Raw genomic sequence first — 25,653 nt, 5'->3', positions numbered from 1 at the left:
AGGGGGGGGGCTCACTCAGTTCCCCCGGCCCACCCCGTGGATCTTGATTTCTTCAACGTAAGGAGCAGCTGTACGGTAGAGGGTCTGCCTCTAGTCAGTGCAGCTCACGCTTCAAGGTCAGAGAAGTGCCTCACCTTCACCCCGATTGCCTTGAAGAGAGCAGGGTGTCGAAGAGGGAGCTCCACCATTTCCTTGATCTGAGCCAGCTGCTTTCGGCAGCCTCCAATGTCATCATAGCCCACTTCGTTCAGAGACTCCTCTTCGTCCTGGCGGGCAATAAATATGAAAAGGAATGTCAGGAAAAACAAGGCGATCTTCACGATGGTTGCATCTCATCGGCTTGGAAGAATTTAGTCCACAAACCCAGAGTGTCTGCTTTAGACACAGATGGTCCTCCTAGAACAGGGGTGAGCAACTATGGCCCCCGTACGACCTGTGGACTTCAACTCCCAGAATTTCTGAGCAAGCCATGCTGAAGTCCAGAGGTCGTAAAGAGGTCATAGTTGCCCAGCCTAGAAGGGTGAGCTTGGAATCTCTTTAAAACAGGACACTGAGGTAGCCCATGGTAAAGTTGTCAGATCTTACATTTCTGTAGTTAAGGTTATAATTTTCATTGATTTGAATGAATTGTATCTTATAAACCTGAGAGTCTTGAGCATCTGTGTTTCAATCAATCAGAATAGAGCTGAAAGGGACGTTGGAGATCTTCTAGTCCAGCCCCCTGCTCAAGCAGGAGTCCCTGTTTCTTTGATGAGGAATCCACTGGTCACTGTACATTTAGTCCTCAACTTATGTCCATTTGTTTAATGGCTCAAAGTTAAGACGGCCTTGGAAAAAGTGACTTACGACCTGTATTCACATTCATGACTGCTGCACTAGCCCTGAGGTCATGGGACCACAATTCAAGTGCTTGGCAACCGGCTCACAAATGATTGCAGCATCCTGTGGTCACATAATTTGCAACCTTTTCTGCCTATTTCTGGCAAAAAGTGCCCACTGGGGGAAGCTGGATTTACTTAATGAATTTATGACTCACTTAATGTGTCATAAAATCAGGTTACGAGCACAGTGACTCACAACAGAAATTCCGCTCCTAATCGTTGTCATAAGTGAAGGACTACCTGCAGTTGTTTACGCCAATAAAGCCTTTGTTGTGTTACCGCCAATTGTTTGGTTCCTAATTTAAGGGCACATTTTACTACAACAGCTCTGGCAAAGTTTCCCATCCAAGCTTAACAATCTTGGGATTAGCATATCTGTTTTATGGACCATCTGTTTAAAAAACATGGAAGGTTCAGAAAAGACAATTTACTAAACTATTCAGCGTGACAAAACTAACATGATTGTGAAGAGTTGGAAGGACCTCTTTTAAATTGGGTCAATAGCCCAATGGAAAATGCAACACGATACAATCAGGTGCTGTGATGTACTGAATGTTTCACATACAACGTGACCAAGTCTTCACACAGCAATAAAGAACGTGAAATTTATAACGGGTGGTTCCATGAAGACGTTAGCTGTAGGCTTGTTCATTTTAACAGTTTTAAAAAGGGTTGGTTACATTCATGGAAGACACATCTACTGAGAGCTATTAGCCATCAAGAAGCAACGGATGGAAACTAACCAAAGAGAGAAGCAACCTAGAACTATAAGGAGAAATTTTTTGACAGTGAGGACAATTAATCAGTGGAACAACCTGCCTCCAGAAGCTGTGAATGCTCCAACACTGGAAGTTTTTAAGAAGAGACTGGACAGCCATTTGTCTGAAATGGTATAGGGTTTCCTGCCTAAGCAGGGAGTTGGACTAGATGACCTCCAAGGTCACTTCCAACATCATCATCATATTATCATCATCATATTATTGCTATTATTATTATTATCATCATCCCTCTCTAAGCGGTTTAGAGTCAGCCTATTGCCCCCAACAATTGAATGGAAGGCTGAGTCAGCTTTGACCGAACTCCTAGCTGTGGGCAGAGTCAGCCTGCAATATGGCATTCTAAGCCCACCAGGGCTCATCATAAACTGATGGTTCCGTTCAGGGATTTCCATTTTGAAGACTTCAGCACCGTCTCCCGGTTCGGGACATGTTTCCAAATCCCAACTGCAGGGGAGCAACAATACAAGGGAAATGCATCTCTGCGTTTGTGGGCACCTCTGAGGCCTCCAATGGTCCAACATGAAAAATAAATGCTGAATTATCTTTGCTTGACCTAGCAGAGCTGTTCTTAACAATCTTATGTTCAAAATGCAATGCTCTCTACATGGGGCTGCCGTTGAGGACCATTCGGAGACTACAACTGGTGCAGAATGCGGCCGCGCGAGTTGTGATGGGGGTCTCCCGATACTTCCATGTAACACCTCTACTCCGTGAGCTGCATTGGCTTCCGGTTGCTCTCCGGGTGAGATTCAAAGTGCTGGTGATGGGTCCGGGATATTTGAAGGAACACCTGCTGCCAGCATCAAGTTCCCTTCGTCCAGTGCGCTCGCAGAGGGAGGGTCTTCTCAGGGTGCTGCCGGTAAAAGATTGCCGACAGATAACACCCAGGGAGAGGGCCTTTTCTGTGGGTGTGCCTGCCCTCTGGAACCAGCTGCCCGTGGAGCTCAGGACTGCCCCTGACCTATGCTCATTCCGCCGGGACCTGAAGACTTGGCTCTTTGAGCTCTCTGACCCAGGCTGAGAATTTTAACTGGGGTTTTATTTTCAGGGATAATTTAATCTTTTAATTCTCTTTTAACTTTGTATTTTATATTGATGTGATTTTAAAATGCCCTGTAAACCGCCCTGAGTCCTTCAGGAAAGGGCGGTATATAAATCTAATAAAATCTAAATCTAAAATCTAAAAAACATGTTTTACAAGCTCACAGTGATTAGATTCATACTAAGCCAAATCTAAATCTTCTTCATTATGGTTAGTGCCAAAGTTCATGCAGGCGTACTTGCAACTATACTTCTGATGCCTAAATTCCTTCCAGGTGAGCAGCTGTTTGGACAGCTCCCACCAAAGCAGCCTTCTCAATCTCTGGCTCCAACCATATTAACAGAACAACAGAGTTGGAAGGGACCTTGGAGGTCTTCTAGTCCAGCCCCTGCTCAAAGCAGGAAGACCCTCTATCATTTCAGACAAACGGCCGTCCAACCTCTTCTTTAAAATCTCCAGTAATGGAGCACCCACAACTTCTGGAGGCAAGTTGTTCCACTGGTTAACAGCTCCCACCGTTAGGAAGTTTCTTCTTCCTTCCAGGCTGGTTCTCTCATTCTTCATAGGAACATTTGACCAAAGCCTCTTCCAAAAGGCTGCGGGAGGGGAATATCCACAAAGATCCATCCTCAAGGCTCTCCTCTCTCTCAGTATCAAATGACATTGTTCCTCTCTCTCAGTCCTGCCAGATCTCTCAGTTGAACTCACCTCTCGCTTGATCGGTTCTCCCTCACAGTGAATCACAGTGTCTGGAGCGACTATGCAGTAGGGGCTGGGGTCTGTCTCCACCACCTTGAATTCCACTGCGCGCATGCCTCCACGCACCAAGAAGATGTCCCCTGAAATCATTACCACATTCGTGACAGCCCTCACGCTACACCCGCCTCCAAAAACAAGGCAGCCTATCACCAATCCATTCATGAGCATTGATGTTTTAGGCCAGTGGTGGCGAACCTTTTGGAGACCGAGTGCCCAAACTGCTACCCAAAGCCCACTTACATATCGTCGGGTGCCTGGTGGGCGTGGCCCATTGGGTGGGCATGGCTGTGGTGGTTACGGCAGACTGGGTGGGACTAAAAAGTTCAATCAATCAATTCCAACTTTGCGAGATCTTTTTTTTTCCCGTGAGAAGTTGAAATTGATTGAACTTTTTTTTTTTTTTGCACACGGTGGCGGAGACCTAAAGCGAAAAACTTTTATAAAACCCAGTTGAAGGCCTAGGACTGGGGCGACGGCGTGTGTGCCCAGAGAGAGGGCTCTGCGTGCCACCTGTGGCACGCGTGCCATAGGTTCGCCACCACTGTTTTAGGCTTTTGCAAGATCTGGCAATATAATTTACCTGAAACATCTAATAATATCTGCTATTGTTTAGTCTGACTACCATGGCAGCCTCTAAAATTATGGTGACTTAGAATACAGAAGAAGAAAGGTTTTTATAGAGGCAAAATAAACCCGCGTTAATAGTAACAGTCAGATCTCATAAAAGTAAGTCTGGAAGATAAGCAAGAAGTTAGGAAGGAAGAATACCATAGATTACAAAAGGTTTAAGCCACACCAAATATATTTTCTTTTTACTGGACTACCCAATGGAAGTTGAAGAAAGCATAGTTTTGATCTTCTCTCTGTTAGACAGGTAAGAAAGCGGAAGGTTATTCCATGATTTGTTCATGTTCACAGGTACTTTCCCTTTTAAGGAACATCAGTGGTACGGGAAATCAGGTTCCTTGAAGGAAGGATGTTAAAAGCTATTATCTCCTCAAACCTGGTCTACGTGTAAGGAGTTTTAGACAGACCACGCTTTCCCTGCTGCAAAACGATTATAACAGGTTCCTTAAAGGCGGAGGAGCCTTGCGCGCCAGCCTTTAAAAGGGTTAGCTGAGTGGAAAGATCCACTTCATCTTTGTGAACTGGATCTTTATCAACAGGTAGCACGATATCACGAGATCGAGAATAAATTCGTTGTTCGAAATTTGAGATGTAGTAATTTGCATAAAGGGATAACTGTGATTCCTATTATCATGGAAAAAAGTAAACTAATTCTGTTTTTATTTTATTTTCCTTTCCAGTTAATTTTTCACATTTATTTTAATCATTAGCCTGCTTTATTTAATCTTTTTACATAGAACCGTGCTTGAAATGTTTGTATTCACACATTTTGCATTTTTTTTATCTTCGCTTATTAATAAAAAAAATCAATACAAATATTGGTGGCTATCACAGCTGTTATTCTCCCCGAGAATGCTCAGAAATATCCTCCTACTGCCAAATCCAAGAGGCACATAAGCTCTTACTCTGGCATCACTGAGGAAGGCAGCACACTGATGTTTCCTGGCATTTACTCAGTGCTTTGCAAGGAATCAGAACCTTTCAAATACAATCCCTGAACAAGAATAATCCGGATTACATCCAGAATAAATATGGGACTAAAAAGTTTCATTTAGCATTTGAATAAGTATTGATGTGATATTTATATTGCTTGTAGTCATTTTACAAGAGTTAAAGTGCGACAGACTTAACTTATTGTCGTTAGCATATGGTAGATTATGATTGTTTTTACTTTTATACCTTGTATTTAGCTCTGGGAAGTCGGGGAGGGGGGAAGGGGAGGGAGGGAGGGTTGGGTTGGGAAGGGGTGGGTGGGTTGGGAGGGGTTTTGTTTTGTTAAAGATAAAATGTATTGAAAAACTTTTCAATAAAAATTTTTTTAAAAAAAAAACAATAATCCGGCATGGAACAAGAGCCGTTATCCAATACTGCAAACAGAAAGGCAGAAACAGCTTGCATGCCTGTGTTAAGTCTGGAGCTTCAGGGATGAAGGCAAACGAAATTCAGTGCACGTAAGCCCAATCCATCCAACCGTTTTCTTTTACAACGGATTTTTCCAAATTGGGGATACTGCGTATAAAGTCCCCTCACCTTGCAATCCCACAAATTGTTGAGCTTTTCAACATGTTTTGGGGAGAATGTCCCTCTATGACATCATGACCATGCTCCCAGCAGCTCTTGGGCATGGCAAAGATATAGGTAGCCTGCTAGCTGAGAAGGGCGGTCTGCCTCTTTTGGACAATGCATTCTAATCTCCATCACTTAAAGTTGCCAGACTGACAAGACACCTTGCCTCCCCACATCCTGCTGCCTCCCCCTAGATCTTCATGCTTGTTATGGTGTAAAAAGAAAGGTTTCCCCAAGTCCGCTTGTGTCTGACTCTAAGGGACAGTGTTCATCTCTGTTTGCTAGCCAAGGGAGCCATCGTTGTCCGAAGACGTTTGCATGGTCACGTGGCCAGCGTGACTATATGCCAAGCCACTCGGGGGACCTATTTAACTACTTGCAGTGGCATGCTTTCAAACTGCTAAGTTGGCAGTTTGATCTTCTTCTGTACTTAAGATGCTGTGCTTTGGAGGCGTAACAGAATATACGCAAGCATCTTTTAGCTCTCTTTTGACTGTTGGAAAGAGACCAGGGACTAATACTAGCAGAAGAAATCAAGAGGTACTCAGGCACTGTAACCTTAAAGAAACTCACCAGCAACAAGCCCCCGCCCCGCAATCTTGCCACTCCCAAAACACACTGGCCAGAGACAGATCCAGACCCAGCCAGAGAGGATTCCTACGCTCTTGAACCCTTGTAAACAAAATCCTTTCATGGCCTAGTCCAGCTTTCAACAGCACAGGCCCTTTTGACTACAAATCCCACAATCCCTGATTTTAAGGTGACTGATGGGAGGTGTGGTTAAAAGCTCCCCCTCTGGATATTGCAGAGCAGGGACAGGAAAGCCATGGCCTTCCAGGTGCTGCTGAAAAAAAGAGTAACAGGAGAAGGCCAGGGCTGAGGGATTTTGTGGCTCAATGGTCATCGGATGATCAAAGGCTCCCCAACCCCTTTCTCTAGCGGATCCTTTTAAGCAACATCCCCTTCGGGTCAGCTGGCGGGAGCCTGCAGGCCTCTCTTTAGGGTATAGAAAGGTCAGGAGACAATATCCCAGGTGAAGATCTGTGGCAAGCGCCAAGTGTCGCTTCTCCACAGCCGGCTCACAGGCCTGGGTGATTACCTTTTCTGATGGGTCTGTAGGCTTCCAGGAAGTAGGGCTTGAGATAGACCTCAAAGAGGTTCCCTGTGATCCCTTCCACGGTGTCATCAATGGGCAGCACGTGGATGCGCTTGCCGTACTTCACATCCGGACAAGGCTGGATGCTGAAAAGCAGAAGTGCTCCCCTTTATTCTCAGGTGTGGAATTTTCCTTCCCGGCCTCAAACAATCCCCCTATTTCCAGCCCTTGGCGGGCCAGGTTTGCCCCTGCTGAGGATCTGAGAGGGCAACCATTCCTCTTCTCCTTGCCTTAGGTAGCGCCTCACTTTGGTTAATAAACACAGGTAGTCGAGTTACAAAGGTAACAAGAGCCTGCCCATTCCATTCGTAACTCGAGGATTCGTAGGAGTGACTCTCGTACCCTGAATGTGATTTACTCCCAGCTTTCGCCCACGCATTCGCTAATTTAATGCCTGGGCGAATGCGCTCCACTCGTTAAGTGAACATGAGGTATCTCAGGTTGGGGAAGGCCCGGGGGGGGGGGGGAGGTAGTTATGAAACAGGCCATCTTCAGACCACCCCAGGCCTCCCCCGACCCACTGAAATACCTCATGCTCCCTCCTCTGGGAGGCCAAAATTCTCCCCCCCCCATCCTGCCACACTGGGTCACTTACATTGTAAAGATCTGTCTCCTCTCCAGCTTCTCTGTTTCTTTCTCTGCTCCCAGTAAGAGCAGAGGGAGGCCACCGAGGCCCAGAATGGACCTCCGAAAGCATGTGGCTGCCTCCCCGGCCTCCATTCTGGGCTTCAGAAGCCTCCTCTAGGCCTCTGAGGCCCAGAACAGACCCCTCCGGAAGCATGTGGCTACCCAGAAACTCCATTCTGGGCCTCAGAAGCCTGGAGGAGGCTCCAAGGCCCAGAATGGGCCTTTGGAGCCCTGGTAAACCATCCCCTGCTGTCCTTTCCAGGCGGCAGCAGCCCGGATAAGAAATCTGATGCTCAGATGCTGAAGCGTCTCCTGGCATCATTTCCGGGTGTTGGAGGCCTTTTCCGGGCTACTTCCGCCCGGAAAGAACGCCAAAAGATGCTTCAGCAGGCTTTGAAGGCCCAATCTGGGCATCAAGAGGCCTTTTCTGGACTGCTGCAGGCCGGAAAGGACGCCAGGAGACGGTTCAGCGGTCTCCAGGGGAGGCTTTTTGCGTGCCTCCGGAGGTCTGTTACAGAGAGAGCACACAAGATCAGTAACGTGAGATCTTGTGCCACTGATCTCGCATGATCTTGGGTTACTTTAGGGCTCTATTCTCTGCGAACACATCAAAGGAAGCAGTGAAACAGCCAAAAAAGCGAAGGATCTCTCAATCTTTGCAACGTGAGTATCCACTAGTGCAGGGGTAGCATGGCTGGCTCAGGAATTCTGGGAGTTGAGGTCCACGACTCATAAAAGAGCCAAGGTTGCCTACCCCTGGCCTAGGGAGACTTGGGGGAGGGGAGGAGGAAGAGAATAGCCAGAGTGAATGTTGCATGCCACTGCAATCGTTCATAAGGGTGAACAACTGCCATGGTGCGGCAACCTTCATAATTTCAGGACTTTTTTGTAAACACCAGGGGGCGCTTATCGCGTCACATTCGCTAAGGGAATGGGGCTGGGATCCTGCCAGACGGAACTCCTTAGCAGAAGCAGCAGCCTGCCTCTTTTACTCAGCCTGATGGGATGGGTAGCTGTGATTGGGAAGAGGTGGTCGCTCTGACAGACCGCCTCATACCTTGGGGAGGGGGCATTAAAGGTTAAAACCAGCATCTTGAATTGCACCCGGGAACAAACCGGCAGCCAGTGCAGCTCTTGGAACAGAGATATGCATGTCATCCTACGGGCACACATCACTCTCTGTGCAGTTCCTCATCCAACTAAGCCAGCGTTTCTCAACCTTGGTTACTATAAGCACAGTGGACTTCAACTCCCACAATTCCCCAGCCAGCTATGCTGTGGGAATTGAAGTCGACACCGCTTAAAAGTGGCCGCGCTTGAGAAACGCTGCACTGTTTTTCCACAGCAGATTTTGAGGGTATGCATAAAACTGGGGAGGAAGGCGCCCGGCCGGGGGGGGGGGATCTGTCATTGGAATGAAGGTCTTCCTTTGTGAGCAGAATATTGGCTTTCAGCTACTCATCAGTTCAATAACTTTGCAGGCTAAAAATCCATCAATTCCTGGCAACTTCATAGTACATCTTTATGTACTTTTCCTGAAAACAGCGTGGAAGTGGATCTGACACTGCCATTAAAGCTGAGCCATTAAGAACAGATCAATTTACAAGGAAGAGGCACATTTTCCAAAGTCCAGCTGCATTGGTAGTTTACACAAAAATTAGAGCTTCAACAGATGCCTTTGTGTTCGTCAGCCTGACAAACTCTTTAAAGCAGGGGTCTTCAAACTTGGCCCTTTTATTGTCATAAAAGGGCCAAGTTTGAAGACCCCTGCTTTAAACCCTTAGAATACCCAAGTCCTTCTTGCAGCCTCACCTGATGACGTCTCCTAGGCGCACCCGTAGGTTGTTGCGAACCACTCGGTTCATGCGGATTTTCTCATCCGAGCAGGTGTCATCAGAGAGCACAATGCAGACGGCCTCTCGCCTTTTCTTGCCTTTGAGTAGGACCGTGTCTCCCCTGAACAGCTGCAGTTCATCCATCTTGGCCTGGAAACAATGAGTAGGGAGAGAAAAACAACTACTCAAAACCGGGAAATCTGGGAATGAACTTTGTTTGCTTGAAACTGGATATCCCTTCAACTTACTAGGTCAGGGGTAGGCCACCTTGGCTCTTTTATGACTCGTGGTCTTCAACTCCCAGAATTCCTGAGCCAGCATGGCTCAGCTTGGAAACCTCTCCCTTTTCCCTCAGCATGACTGGCTCAGGAATTCTGGGAGTTGAAGTCCATATGTCTAAGGCAAAAGTAGGCAACCTTGGCTTTTATGATTCGTGGACTTCAACTCCCAGAATTCCTGAGCCAGCCATGCTGGAAAGGGAGTGTTTCCAAGCTGAGCCATGCTGGCTCAGGAATTCTGGGAGTTGAAGTCCACGAGTCATAAAAGAGCTGAGGTTGCCTACCAGATCTAGGTCAACCTGACCGATGGGACCTGCTCTAGAGGAGTGGACATTACGCCTTCTTTGGGCATTCTGGCTGCCAATTAGCAAGCTTGTGTCCCAAGAAATCCTGAACAGGTTAATACAGGTAGTCCTCAACTTATGACCACAACTGAGCCCAAAATGTATGTTGCTAAGTGAAACATTTGTTGAGTTTTGCTCCATTTTATGACTTTTCTTGCCACAGTTAAGTAAACCACTGCATTTGTTAAGTTTGTAATGCAGTTGTCAAGTGAATCTGGTTTTCCCATTGACTTTTGTCAGAAGGTTGCAAAGGGGGATCGCCGTTGACTCTGGGACACTGATATGACCCAGTTGTCAAGGGTCTGAATTTTGATCACGTGACCAGGGGGATGCTGCAACTCTCGGAAATGTGAAAAATGGTCATGTCACTTTTTTCAGTGCCGTTGTAACTTCAAACGGTCACTAAACAAAACTGTTGTAAATTGAAGACTACCTATGCAGTTGAAAAGTTGCATTAACTCAACAGAAACAGCAAAAGAGAGACAAGCACCTTTCGTAGGATGGGAATTCATTCTGATCACGCCAGACTACAGAGACAGACTTTCCAAACGCGCATCTATGTTGTATTTTGGTAAGACAGGATTTCGACCATGAAAAACACCAGTAGCCAAACAACAGAGGCTTGTGGAAATCTTTTAGCTTTTCATGGTGGAGAGAAGAAACTGCTCCAAGGGTCATTCAATGTTTTTAATCTTTTTAGTGATCGCTGCTGAGAGATGCATGCTGCCCTCCTCTGCAACAGGGAAGAACTCTTACGCTATAACAGGGGTGGGGGGAAAAATACTGCTGCATGGACCAATTGCAAGGAGCCCAATTTTTGTTGAGAAAGGAAAGGAACAGAGAACAGGAGAGCATCTTATCAATAAAGCTCCCCCACAAACAGCTTGGAGAAGCAGGCTCGCTTCCTTCTGGGAAAATGTCCATTCATCTGCTAACTAGCTCCACTCTATTATGCAGCACACACACACCTGCGACAGTGACACCACACTGTTGTCCTCATTGATTGCTTCATCAACAATTAACCGATTGGGCCGGTTCTTCTGCTTCAGAATTGCAGTTGATAAGTCATCAGCTTTGGAACTGTAAACAGAGAAGAGTTGCTGGTCACTTTAGAAACAGAGCCACACCCCATTCTGTTTTTCATTCGTGTGCTATTGCTTTTACTCTTAAACAAGCACGTTATATTAATACAACACAAAGGCTAAAAGTATTTTAATAGGCTCTTCAAATGGGTTTCTGCTAAGCGGTTATTGATCAGAAGCGTTCACGAATCACTTACTACAGGACTAGCAATTTTGCTACGAGAAAAAAAAGTGTTTGCAGCAGCCTTTTGCAGCAAACGTTTATTTAATTTTCAATATGAGAATTTCTGGCCAATTTCAAATACGGGCAAACCTTTTTCCTTTAAGCCTCTCAGTTCACTGAAGCCTTAAGAAAGAAGTTACGTCATTAAAAAGAAACCATTTCTAGAATTTCCAAAAGGCATTTCAGGCTAGCTTATGTCAGAACTCTGTACAGCCCTTCCTACCCCTTATCCTTGTTTGCAGTTCTCACAGAGAGGGCGCTCGGACATCACCAGACCAAGGAAGGACGACACTTTCATTTACCTACGTGGACAATTTTCAAAACTTCTTAAAGATTGTGACTCATAAAGAGCCTAACCTTTGCTCTGGAAGTGAAAGTGCAACTCCACTGGTGCACAGTGCTCCCTAGCAACCCAACTCCTGAGCAGGAGTTTGCATCCAGCTACGATCTTTGCCCTCACAAAAAGGGATTACTTTGTGCCTTCCAAGTGTAGGCACAGAAACTTCAAGAACCAATTTAAGGCCGACAACTTGAGGATGATGGGCCTTCTTCCGAGGGCATGTCTTCTTTTCTGGCACATGTCCCATCAAGCATTACTCCACTTGTCTGTCCCAAAGGTGCTTTTCCCAAAAGGACTTTCCCAAAAGGACTTTCTTGGGGTTCCCCCCCCCCCACCTTTGAAAACGTTTCGCTTCTCATCCTATAATAAGCTTCTTGGATGAGAAGCAAAACATCTTCAAAGGGAAATCACCAAGAAAGTCCAGTTGCCTTTTGGGAAAAAAACACCTTTGGGATAACCATGACCTGGACGATGGAGAATCTCCATAGACATTTACTCCACCTGCAGATTCCGGGATGCTGAATTTCGAACAGCTTCTGTAAAGTCTCCTTCAACCACCTGAGTAAGATTAAAGACTACAGACCCAGTCAAGGTGGAGTCCAGGAGGAGGACAGAGGGAAGATCCCAAGGGAAGGAAGTTCAGCCCCTCAATCACTAGTTGCTCCAATGTGATTGGCTGGCTGGCTGGGTTTCCTGAAAAGGGTCTCTTGCAATTCTTTCATAGCCAGAAACAACAACAGGCTATTATGAAAACCCACTAAATTCCTTATACAAACTTGTTACTTTATCTTCAAGCAGAAGCTGAAATACTACTACACCCCCCTTTACATATTTCTTCTGAAGTGTTTGATCTGATTTCTAATAACACCAGTCACAAGGAAAAGAAACAGTAATTAAAACAGTATTTTAGTCCACTCAGATGACAGGCAAAAAGCTCGTGAAGTGAGCATATCCAAACTGACTAGGTATCTTTGGATTAAAATTTGGTTTGGATTAAAATTTGGTGGAACATGCAGAAGATTTTTAAGAAAAAGATAAAAGATTTTTACCACAATTGTTTTTGTTGGGTATTATCACTGACTGTACTGTTATAGAAACTAAATTGATGCTGAATTTAATAACAGCTGCAAGACTTTTGGAAGCGCAATACTGGAAGAAGGAGGACCTGCCTACTATTGAAGAACGGACTTTGAAAGTTTCGAACTTGGCAGAAATGGCTAAAATCTCGGCATATGTGAAAGATCACTTGCAACAGAGATATATAGTGGAATGGAAAAGATGGATTGATTTTATTCAGAACAAATATGGGACTACAAAGTATCATTTAGCATTTGAATAGTTATTAGTTATTGTAATTAGAGGCTATATTATTTTTCTTTTCTATGGTTAAGAAGAGTTAAAGTGCGATAGGATTTAAAGAGTACTGTATTTTCTGGCGTATAAGATGACTTTTTTAACCCATGAAAATCATCTCAAAAGTTGGGGGGTCGTCTTATACGCCCAGTCGTCTTATATGCCGGAAAATCAGCGAGCCCGGGAGGGCACGCCCTCCCCTCTCACTGTGGAGGAAGCAGGGCAGGCTGGCGTCTGGTGGGAGCCGGCAGGGCAGTCCTGCGCACACACGCGCTCCCCGGCTATTAAGGAGCACTCCTTAGCAGCTGGGGAGTACACGCGTGTGCAGGACTGCCCTGCTGGCTCCCGCCCGACGCTCTTCCCTCTTGAGGCAGCATCCCCGAGGACTCCTTAGGAGCCGGGGAGTGATGCTGCCTCAAGAGGGAAGAGCGTCAGGGAGCGCGCATGTGCGCAGGACTGCCCTGCCGGCTCCTGCCAGACGCCAGCCTATCCTGCTTCCTCCACAGTGAGAGGAGAGGGCGTGCCTTCCCGGGCTCGCTGATTTTCCGGCGTATAAGACGAAAAATCTTGAAAATCATCTCAAAAGTTGGGGGGTCGTCTTATACGCCGGAAAATACGGTATTTATAGTAATTAAAATATTTTAGAGTAAGATTGTATGATGTAATACCCTGTATTCGGCTCTGGGAAGTCGGGGGGGTGGGGGTGTTGGGATGGGAGGGATGGGGAGGGGTAGATGGGGTATATGTTTCAAAAATGTATTTTAAAACTTTTCAATTAAAAACAAACAAACTGACTATGTATCGTGGTTTGCAGCTTCTGTGTTATCTGACTCAAGTGTCTCCAGGGCAATAGGTAAGAAGGTAAAAATGCTGAGGATACGAGTCCCTCAAATAAATAAATAAATTCAGCCAGCTGAGCCAAACTAGACTGCCAAACTAGAGTCATATGGAAGAGATGTTGACTGCATCAAAACATCCGCCAAACTGAGGTAATAAAACAGAAATAAAGCAGATGCAGGAAGGACACTGTGAGAATCAATACAGCCCTTTTCCGACTTGCCCAAACCCAAGGCCATCTTAATTTCCCAATCGTTTAAGGGCCCCTGGCAAGCAACAGAAAGCTGTTACCGTCATTCAAACCCTGATGACACAGCAGTAAATGACCAGGTTAGAGGGATTTGTTGACTTGGAAGCTGCTCAGAAAGCTGTTCCTGGAGCCCCCAGGGCAGTTACTAGCTGGATAAAATAGAAGGCAGAATCCCCGGAGGAGGGGAGGGGGGGGCAGAAAGCGCCTGATTCAAGGGGCCGGCTGCGCTTGCTCACCTAACATGGCAAGAAAGCTTTTGCTAATAAAAGGAAACTGGCCCTTTAAGCTGGGCTTTTCTCTAAGGCAGGTGATGCTGACACAAGAAGATTCTTTGGGTTGTCTGCTTACTATTAAATCATAGACAGAAAAGACTTTCTGTGCATTTATTCTGAGCCTCTGAGAACATAATGCATAATAAACCTCAAGAGACGAGTGAAGAGCTAACTTTTTTCCAAGGATGAGCCCTCCATCCTATATAATGATATTAAATACCTGCTGACAGCTATCTTCCTTCCATGGGATCCTTGGGCTTGACCTCGGGCTCAATCCTGAGCTACAAATATCCCCTCCCATCCGTATCTTCCTTCCCTAATTTCAAGTTTTTCCATTTATTTATTTTTTAATGAAACTTGTTGAGCGGGCTCTGACTTTTTACGTGATGTCAGTCTGCCAGATTATACCTTCTCTGTCAAATGAGCATCTGGAGTGCTTGGCACCAGAAAGGCATTTACAGTACAGATTAGCAAAGCAGTTTCAGGGGCATAAACCCATTTGGGCCTGCGAGACAGCCTCTATAAACAGACCTGGCATTAAGCAGCCATGCAGAAGAGGCAAGATTTCTATGGAGTCAGAAATGAAAGACAGAAGTTAAGTTTTCATCGGGGAAAGTTTTCAACCGAGGTGTGAGGTGATACTGCATAAAGTTGGCTTGTGAAAGACTCCGTCCCTGCCCTCTCCACTCACAACTGGGAAAGCTTGAAGGCCGACAGAGTCTGGGCAGACAACCAGACAAAGCAGGCATATACATAGAATGAAGGCTATTGCTAAGCATATTGGTTGGTGCTTAGAGTGTAAGCCGCCCTGAGTCTTTGGAGAAGGGCGGGATATAAATGGGATTAAATAAAAAAAAAAGCATTCAACTGCCAGACTAACACCTGCCTGGGCTCTCCCCCACTGCAGCACCTGCTTCAGCTGTAATTTCAAAGGTGAGATTCTTCTGACTACATAAGCAGCCAAGGACAGCCCTTGAGATAATTAAGTGGGCTGTCCCTGCCCACAAACCCAAGGAGCTCTGGGAGAGGAAGCAGACGAAATGCCTAGAGAGATGATGACACCAGAAGCCATGGGGCACAGTGGTTAGGATGTAGTATTGCAGGCTAGCTTCACTGCCAGGAGTTCAATCCTGACTGGCTCAATTGTGACTCAGCCTTCCATCCTTCCAAGGCTGGTAAAATAAGGACCAGATTGTTGGGGGCACCATGCCGACTCTGTAAACCACAGGGGGCTTCAACCTTGGCAACTTTAAAACTTGTGGATCTCTCTCTCCCCCCCTCCCCCCCCTCTCTCTCTCTCCCTCCCTCTTTGTGGCTTTGAAACACAAGGCTGAAAGCCCTGCGACTGAGCTGTTGTGAGGCATCTGGTAGATCCTATCACTTGCACCTTGTCAGAGCTGGAGGCCAGCTGAGCAACCTCTGCTGAGAGGATCTTGCTTAGTTACCTAAGATCAGTTTGGATCTTGAGGAAGTGGACTAATAGTCCAAACTATTAATGCTGCCACCTATGAACTTGAATCCTGTCCTACCTGGTCTGTAAAAGTTGCCAGGGAGGTGACAGGAAGCTGATTTGTATAGTTCCAGCAAGGGGTATTCCCTTCTCCAGAGGTAATCACACAACCTACCTGTTTTAGGCAATTATTGCATACTCCCAGTCTTGCCTTAACTTAAACTTGCTTGCAAAGTGTTTGGCCAATAGAGAATCCTAAAGGAAAAGTATGATCTAGCTCTTATCAGTTGGGATTCAGACACAGGCATGGGAGACACAATGCACTAGGCATCCTAGGAGATAACCTGTGGTGGGATGAGAATAGAGGGATATGACACCCTTGGTCTTGCAATATATTTTGGTAGCTTGTCCCAAAGGTGCTTTTCCAAAAAAGCAAGTGGACCTTCTTGATTTTTTTTTCTTGAAAATGTTTTAATTTCTCATCCAAAAAGTTCTTGGAAAAAGCACCTTTGGGACAACCATAACCTGGATGATGGCAAATCTCCACAGACATCTTTGGGAGAGTTGAACCTGGCATAGCAATTGGTGGTCATGGCCAGCACGATTTTTACACAAATACGTACATCTTGTGCCAACTGTGAATCGTAAAACTTTTCTGGACAGCCATTCAACCCCTCATCACTTCATGACTCAACTACTGCGATTCACTCTACATGGAATGGCTCTTGTGACTTTTAAAGCAAGCTGTATTTTGAGAAATATGCCTTCCTGTTTAGATTGATATGTGAGGGAGACAGTGGCCTCCACATCTCCCAATTCTAAACCATATAGCACTCTAAAAGTAATGCAATGTTCTCTATACCCGGCTTGTGTTATCAAATTACCTATTGATTGTGATTCCACATTAGTTTCTGAATAATCTTCAACAGCAGCTCAGTGAACAATTCACTGCCACAATTGAGACATGATGGGCCATTTTAGCCAGGTCCCACTTCTCAAGGAATAAGATGGAGCTGGCCCACCAAAGACGGCCAAAAGCATTTGGTGTCAAGAGTCAAGGTCTGTGAAAAGTCCCTAAATTACAAACGTGGGCTTTCAAAGGGAAAGCCACTCACTCCAGACCAGTCAGGTCTCAACTGCTGACTCATCAGCTCCACTGATCAAGCCATGTCAGGATTCCATCTTAGCTGATCCCCCTCTCATTGCTATCTGTATGTTTTTCAACTCTGACAACTTTAAGCATTCCCCACCATGTTTGCTGCCAAATTCTGGGAGTTGAAGTCCCCACATTTTAGAACTGCAGGGGTTGAGAAACACTGCTCTGGTCCGTGGCTCAGAGCTTTAACAGCTTCCATGGGATGCAACTGAAAAGAACTATAGAAATGGGTGATGGTTGCTGACTGATGGAACTCCACCAATACTAAATCACCTTCCCCAGCAGTTTCAAAAGAAACCTGAACAGCCTGTGTCTTACAGAAGAGAATTCTGCAGCTTTTTGTGAGTTACTGGCCACAGGCTATGTAGTCATCCCATAGTCCTAGCTACCGAGATTTGTCTTTAGGAAGGCCCGAAACTATCTGTTATACTTCTAATCTTTGCAAGGGATAATGGCCAAATGGTATCCAAACCTGCTGAGCCATCCAACAGAACCACAACAAACACACCCCAATCACTGTCCAAGCATAGACCACTTACTAAGTTGGGGGGGGGGGGAAATGGTCTTAATCTCAAGACTGGGAGACATTCAGGAGACACAAGGATGACTGGAGCTACTTTTAAAAAGTAGTTTTTATAATAGTGTCCAGAGATCTCAAGAGAGAAGGAATCATTCTGCCAAGAGATCAAAAAGAAACAACGGGGAGAGATACCCCCTGCCTATTTTCTAACTGTAGCGATTCACCTAAGCAACTAGGAATATTTCTGTCTAAAAACTGAAGAATGACTAAAAGGGATCTAGGCTTACTCAGGTAACAAGCAAAGACAACTTCTTTAACAAATGTCTTAATGCCACTTACCTTAAATAGAAGAGAACCTGTCCAAATGAGGCATTTACAATTTCCATTGTATGCTTGGCTAGTCCTTTTCTAGCAACTTCCACAAGCCAAGATGGACAAGAATCAAAGCAACTTCTTCCTCTAAGCACCCACATTTTCAAGTCCAAATTCATGGAGGAAAACCAACCCTCTGCTAATTCAATCAAGTCAAGAAAACACACTTCAACGGAAGAGAATGCACGTAGCTCAGGGTTGAACTGTGAAATCCTGGAACTAAACTCAATCCGTATAAATAAGCTTGCCAAAGTGCAGAGAGTCCCAAGGGCTTCCAAAACACACTTCTGACCCAAATCAGTAGAGGTAAAAGCCCCCGTTTTTAGCTTGGAGGCCTGAGCAGAGCATCTTATCTTTCTAATCGCCCAAACCAAGTACACCCAGTGGGGTGGCACTTTATGCAGGCAGGGAAGACAAAGCAGAGAGAGAGAGAGAGTGGGTGTCTGTTGTCTTCTCACTCATTCATCTAATCATCGGCTGAAATACAGCACTGCCCTAAACCAGGGGTAGGCAACCTCGGCTCTTTTATGACTCATGGACTTCAACTCCCAGAATTCCTGAGTCAGCTATTCCTGAGTCATATAAATGTCTTCAGTCTTCAGGGGTGGGGGATTGTATACTTAAATGTCCAACCTAAATTTCTGGTAGATGTGAATAAGTTAGTGAAAATAGATACTTCCTACATTGTGATAGTGCTCATGCCTGGTTAACCTGTGGAATGTGGCTACAATTGCTTCTAAAGAGTACCTTTATAAAGGTACTACTTTATAAAAGTAGTTTTTATAATAGTGTCCAGAGATCTCAAGAGAGAAGGAATCATTCTGCCAAGAGATCAAAAAGAAAACACGGGGAGAGATACCCCCTGCCTATTTTCTAACTGTAGCGATTCACCTAAGCAGCTATGCTGACTCAGGAATTCTGGGAGTTGAAGTCCACGAGTCATAAAAGAGCCGAGGTTGCCTACTCCTGCCCTAAACCAACCCTGGAACTCCCAGCCGTGATTGTGCAGGTTGTGGAATTCTGGGAATTGAAGTCTTTTCTCTGGCCGGCCTCGGGGTGGGGATAGGAAGGAACCACCACACAGTCTCTGGAGTCCCGAAGGGGTTTCCCACCCACCCACCCCCCAAGAGGCACCTGGACTTTTCTTTTCCTTTGAAGTCGTTTCGCTTCTCATCCGAGGGGCTTCTTCAGTTCTCGAAGTGCTTGAAGTGAAGGAGCCCCTTGGATGAGAAGCAAAATGTCTGAAAGGAAAAAGAAAAACGTTCAGGTGTCTCTTGGGGGAGGGGGGGACGGACGGAAGCGCCTTTTGAGGCAACCATGAAATCTCCCGGGGCCACCCGAGGGACGGCTGGGGCAGGAGGGCCCGGCTCTCCTCGCCAAATCTCCCAGGAAGCCCCACGGGGGTCCACGCGGCCCACTCCAGGAGGCTTTGGAGGGTTCTCCAAATAAGCCCGGCTGAACCCAGCCCGGCCACCGGCCTAGTCACGCCGCTTCCCCGCCGGGTGGGGAGGCCCCCAGAGGGCCCCCGGCGCCGACAGGGCAGGCAAGGAGGGAGGCCTCGCCGGCGCCCCCCGCCCCGACCGGGCCCTCCAAACTCCCCTCCCCGAGGGCCTTCCTTGCGGGGGCGGCCTACCCCAGTGCCCCCTCTCGGCTCCCCACAGCGAGGTGTGTCTCCCGGCCTCCAAGCCGTTCCGGCCGCCGCATGCCGGGCCCCGCTAGGCCGTTCCGGCCGCGGCTGGGAGAAGCGCCGCGGCCGGCAGACAAAGGCGCCGCGGCAGTTCGCTCGATAGCCTGGGCAGGGAGACCAGCGCCGCGGAGCCAACGTCGCCGGCCGCAGCTCTTCTCCTGCCGGCGCGGAGACAAGGGAAGGCCGGGCGGGCGGGAGAGACCCGGGGGGTGGGGGCAGCGACGGTGGCTGTTGGTGGGGTCGGGTCGAGGCACTTACTCGGCTCCCGAGGCCATGGCGGCGGGCGGCGATGTGGGCTGGCGCGGTGGCGGCGAGGGTCACTTCGGCTCTGCCTGCTCCGCGCTGGGTTTTTCCCCTCAGCGATCAGCGCCGACTCATCGGGGGTGACGCTCCGCCCGGCGCGCTAGGCCGCACTCTGCCTAGCAACAGGTGGCGCGGCGACCAATCCGAAAAAAATAGAGACGGCCACGCTCGGCCAATCGCAGCCCCGAGCTGAAACGGCTTTCCGCCCTCCGCTAAAGACGAAGCGGGCTCCTCCAAGAAGGCAGAACCGCCCGGCGACCGGACGGACCAATCAGAAAAATCGGCCGACGTCCGAGGCGGAGCCTGGAAGATTTCAGGCAAAAGGCCAACTCGAAGGCCCTTTCCGGCTAGCGACGCAACGCTGATTGCGGGGGGGGGGGGGGGCGGTAGGTCGAAAGAATTCGCAGCCAATCGAAAAACGCAGAGATTGATTGACATGACGGCACTCTTATGGAAATAAGCCCCTTGCGCCAGCGTGGGATGAGCCGGGCCGTGGACGACCCCGGAAGTAGTCCGCCGGCGTGGCATCATGACGTTGGGGAATTGGAAACCTGTTTCTAAGCATGTGCTGCTGTGGGGGGGGGGGGATGGGCCTTGTAGTCGCTCGCGTCTGAAGGCTGCCCGGGTGGCGGCAGATCCGGTGGTGGGGCAGCCGTGGGAATTGCTGTCGCGGGTGGGCCGTGGAGAGGAGGCTGGCAGGGCACTCCTTTGCCCACCTGGAGCCAGGCGCCGCCTTCTGTTCGTTCCTGAGCTGAATGAAAGTTCCTCGTGACACATTAACGGGCGCCTAGTGCCCCTAACCCAGGGGTAGGCAACCTTGGCTCTTTTATGACTCGTGGACTTCAACTCCCAGAATTCCTGAGCCAGCTGGCTCAGGAATTCTGGGAGTTGAAGTCCACGAGTCATAAAAGAGCCAAGGTTGCCTACCCCTGCCCTAACCCAATATTTCTCAATCTGGGCCATTTTAAGATGGGTGTATTGGAAAAAGAATATATTTTTTCCCCAAGAAACTGTAGAAGGGCATGCTAACCCTTGGAAGAATACACTGTATTTATTCCTAATCTCATAGATTCTGTTTAAGCATGGAAATTGTAGGGATCAGAGGCCCCTGCTAGGCTCAAAGCCAGTTTTAACTATAATTAATTGGCATGACCGTTGATTCAGAGACAGCCCTCGGGAACTAATAACTATAAAAGGTAATTTGTAAATAAGGGTAGGGAATGATAGAATTTGAGGAACGGGAGATGTAATCAGGAGTGGAATAATGTGTTCACTTTAGGCGCTCCGGATAGGTTGTGATGGTTTGAGTACTCAGCTAATGAGGAAAAGATGGGAAGTAAATTTGCCACGGCGATAGGGGGTATAAAGAAAGCATATAGATTTAAGGTGTGCCACTGTACCTGCGAGCATGTGATAACACCCTCTTTGCAAAGTAGTAAAAATAAAATACCATTGTTTTCTTTTGGAAGTTTTGGCTGGTGATTGTTTATTCCAAATTAGACAATGAATTCTGGGAACTGAAGTCCACCCACCTTAAAATGGCCCAGGTGGAGAAACACTGCATTCTGGTCTCCTTAGGGTCTTGAACAGCCAAGGCTAAATGTTACCTTATAATCATTGTCAGCAGGTCTTAAAGCTGCCAAGTTTGGACTCCACGTTCCCAATTCTCTTTGTTGCCTCTAATTTAAATACCAAGTCACAGGGATTGAGAAGAAAGGCAGAAAGAAATGCAACATCTGGATGCGGGCAGAGAGAGGAGAATGTCTGCTTTTCCTCTAAGTCTTTTGCTTTGCCGGCTGCCTGGAATTCCCCTGCAAATCATTTCACCAGCCAAGATGACAACCAAATCCTTTGTTTCTATTCTCTCCCTTCCGTGGGGCTTTTGCTCAAGCAAAAGTTAAGACTACACGAAATGAAAAAGCGTGGTTTTGGCCAACCCGTGAAAGAATGGATGTGGCTGCACCACCTCTTTTTTTTTAACACACACACACACACACACAGGGAGCAAGTTGTGAGAGAGGAGGGGAAGGGCCTCTGCCCCTCACCTGGCCTGCTGCAAGTTAAATGGATCTCTTGAGCTTCTGAACAGCAGCAGAGACAAGAGTTGGGGGTTAACTAGCCTCTCAGGCATCTCTCCCATCTTTTCTCCTTCAAATACGATGAACATCGGCACTGAGAACTGGCTTCTGCATACAAGTCGGCTTTTCAGAGAGATGGGTGGCATACAAAGAATACCAATTGTTGTGCAACAAATACGAGGAATCCTCAACCTATGACCACAATTAAGCCCACGTTTTCTGTTGCTAAGTAAGACAGCTGTTAAGTAAATTTACCCCACCGTACAATCTTGCTCGCCACCGTTGTTAAGTGAATCACTGCAGCCGGTAAGTTGATATCAGGGTTGTTAAGTGAATCTGGCTTCCCCATTGACTTTACATGTCAGAAGGTCACAGAAGGGGATCACATGACCCTGGGATGGTGGAACCATCGTAAGTATGAACCAGTTGCCCAATGGCTGAATTTTGATCATGTGACCATTTGGATACTGCAATGGTTTTAAGTATGAAAAATGATTAAGTGCCATTGTAACTTTAAATCACTCAATGAACATCTGCAAGTTGAACACACTCTGTAAGGCGCACTCTTGTTTTACAACAGGAAATTGCTACTTATCGGGTATTCTTTTAGCACAGTGGGGAGCAGATCCTTTAACAAGGGCTGCTTCTGAGTTCAAATCTCCAGCAAAGACTCCCCTAAGCAATCCCTATCAGGTGGCCCTCCAGAACCGTCCTGAAAGTTATACCACTTTTCAAGGGGAACAGCTTTTCTAATATTTACAGCAGGGGTCTTCAAACTTGGCCCTTTTATGACTTCTGGACTTCAACTTCCAGAATTTCTCAGCCATTGTGCCTGGCTGAGGAATTCTGGGAGTGAGTCCACAAGTCATAAAAGGGCCAAGTTTGAAGACCCCCGATTTTCAGAATCATAAAATTTAAGGAAATCTTGTTGTCAAATCCAGTACACAAATTCATTAAGACAGCATTCCCCCTCCAGATGACCATCAACCTTCGCACTCAGCAAAGAAAGTCCAGATTTTTTCCATGGTCGTTTTTAAAATGGGATTTACGGAGGCCTGAAAAACTCCACTAGAGGGTTAGGTTAATATCTGCGCCAGGTAAGTGGGTAGAGAAGAAAAAGTCCATTAAAAGCACCTACAGCAGGCATGTCAAACTCGTGATGTCACATGACGTCGCGAGACGTATCATAACTTTTTCCCATTGCCGAAAATGGGATGGGCGCGGTTTCTCCGTGACGCTCCGGCCCATGGGCCGGCAGTTTGACAACCCTGACCTATAGGAATGAGCCTTTTTGGAGGAAGATCAGCTTGGATTCTGCAGAAGAAAATCTTGCTTCATCAACCATGGGGAATGGAGTCAGCCCTCTGGAGGTTGCCTTTTTGGCATGCCAAAAGGCATTTGAAGACATTGCCCACCGTCAGAGGCTCCCAAGAAAGTTGAGCAGCCTTGGAATAAGCTTTATTGTGGTCTTACAAAAAAAAGACCAAACAGAACAACAGAAGGGAGGGCCTTCTGTGTGGGCGCCCCGGCTTTGTGGAATCAACTGCCGGTTGAGCTCCGGATGGCACCGGATCTCCGCTCCTTCCGGCGCGGGTTAAAGACCCATTTATTTGAACAAACTGGCCTGGCCTGATGGGGAGTTAACTCAAGGTTTTAATATTTGTATGTTTTTACTGTTTTACTTTGGGCAATAATTTAATTCTTTTTTAACTTTTGTACTTGTGTATTTTTGTTTATGCCCTGTTCACCGCCCTGAGTCCTTCGGGAGAAGGGCGGTATAAAAATTTAATAAACTTAAACTTAAATCACCCTGGCTTAGAACTGATAATGAAGATAACGAAGTGGTGGATGGCTTCTGCTTTTGAGGCCAGACTACTGTGTTTCCCTGAAAATAAGGCTTATCCTGAAAATACGCCCTAGCTTGATTTTTACCTGTGCCTAACACCTCCCCCCCCCAAAAAATAAGCCCTAGTTAAGACCCCGCTCACTCCATTGCATTGTCTGGTTTACAAGCTGAGGCAAGGCGCATGCGTAAAAATCAAGTTGCTGCCCCACGGCTCCCTGCACCTGATTACCTCAGGACTGCTGCAGCCAGGCCTCTCACACCCTGGCACCTGCCTTGCCTTGCCTCGCAGCGGCAACACCAACAGCCCCATCCAGGAGCCTGCATGGCCACGGCCGGCCCACCTCTTCTGTGGCCGCTTGCCACCGTTTGGCGCATCAGCCTCGGCCTCCGTTTTGCCAACAGACGCCTTCAAGAGCTCCGTTCTGGGCTGCAGAGGCCTTTCCTGGCGAGGCCGGGGCGACGCACGTGAGCTGCAGCGAGCAGCCAAAGAAGGCCCGGTGGCGGCCATGTGGGTTCCTGTTGGACAGAGTTGTCAGTGCCGCTGCCGCAAGGCAAACCAGTGGAAAAGACATCCCCCACCCCAAAAAAAGACTGATGTCTCTTTTGGAGGCAAAAAAATATATAAGACTGGGTCTTATTTTCTGGGAAACACAGTATCAAGAGGCAGTAAAGGAACCAGGAGTCAAGAAAAACGTTGCAGATCAGTTCTTGATAGAACAACAATGGTTGCGGTATCTCAGGTTGATGTGATCACCATCTGCGGGCTTTCCAACTGGCTTCCAACAAGCAAATAAGCTGGATTCACTTAACGATGTGGTTCACTTAAGAACTGCAGTGATTCGCTTAACAACCATGATAAAAAGATGTCATAAAAGTGGATGAGATTCACTTCACAACTGTCTTGCTTAGCAATGGAAATTCTGGTCCAATTGTGGTCGTAGGTCGAGGACTACCTGTATGGGGGGGAAAAAAAGTTTGCCATTTCTTCCTTCTCACCAGGTGGGCTTGGCTGTTGGCCCTTCCCTGCCATCCCGTTTTCCCCACCCCCACCCCTACTTCCCAGTTTACCCAGTTTTTTCCCCCTACTTCCCAGTTTACTTCCCAGTTTACCAGGGACTCCTGGCAATTTTTCATGGAATGTATTAGCCAAGCACAATCCTCAGCTTTTCCAAGATTAATTAGTTGCTGCCATCTGGTGTTTGCCAGTCACTGCTTAGACAAAAAGAGAACGAGGAGACGTGGATCAAGCTGTGAAAATTACACATCATGTATTGTATACAGAAAGGGGATAGGGAGAAGGAATCAGGTGGTATCTGAAAAAATAAATTAGGGCAAATAAAAAAAAGTACTTCTATACACATCATTCCCATTTTGACCTGGTGGTCACTGACTTCGATGAGTGTAATGGTTAAACCAGGGGTAGGCAACCTTGGCTCTTTTATGACTGGTGGACTTCAACTCCCAGAATTCCTGAGCTAGCCATGGTGAGGGGAAAGGGAGAGGCTCAGGAATTCTGGGAGTTGAAGTCCACCAGTCATAAAAGAGCCAAGGTTGCCTACCCCTGGGTTAAACAAATCATGGAAGCCTATCAAGACCACTAATTTGGAAGACTTCACTGTTGTTTCCCCATATAGGGGGAGAGGCACGGAGAGAAAAATGCTGGTCAGGTAGATCTTGGCTTGATGTAAGGACTGCATGCACAGTACTTACATTCCATTCATCATTCAGTTCTCGAGAGGAGAAATTTGGGAATTTGACTCTTAATTTTTCAGCAAATATTGGGTTATCTAACGGTTCCTATTACCACTAGAACAATCTTGGAAGGTGACTTAGAAAGGAAACATTTGCATCCTATGCCTGGGTGAAGGGGGCTACAGTCAGGTCCCCAAATGGCCTAATTTGGTTCTTAAATCCTTTTAACCTTAACCAAACGATCTCAGGAGGGTACTTCCATACTCAGGAATCTTCTTTCTTTGCGGTGCATCCCAAA

General features: G+C 47.0%; 1 protein-coding gene across 1 annotated transcript in view; it reads right to left on the bottom strand.

Moving 5' to 3' along the window:
- The window catches only part of VCP (valosin containing protein), a 34,595-nt gene extending 14,737 nt beyond the window's left edge, over positions 1–19,858 (bottom strand). The window contains exons 1-6 of the mRNA XM_083354811.1: positions 19,695–19,858; positions 10,863–10,974; positions 9,250–9,422; positions 6,754–6,896; positions 3,411–3,541; positions 135–266 (exon numbers count right to left, since the gene is read on the bottom strand). Of these exons, the coding sequence (XP_083210937.1) occupies positions 135–266; positions 3,411–3,541; positions 6,754–6,896; positions 9,250–9,422; positions 10,863–10,974; positions 19,695–19,711 (708 nt within the window). The 5' untranslated portion in view covers positions 19,712–19,858. The remainder of the gene's footprint in view (positions 1–134; positions 267–3,410; positions 3,542–6,753; positions 6,897–9,249; positions 9,423–10,862; positions 10,975–19,694) is intronic.
- Between the last annotated feature and the right edge of the window lie 5,795 nt (positions 19,859–25,653).

The sequence above is a fragment of the Vipera ursinii genome, assembly GCF_947247035.1.
Source record: "Vipera ursinii genome assembly, chromosome: 2".
NCBI classification, from domain to species: domain Eukaryota; kingdom Metazoa; phylum Chordata; class Lepidosauria; order Squamata; family Viperidae; genus Vipera; species Vipera ursinii.
This window is presented reverse-complemented; position numbering and strand designations above follow the sequence as displayed.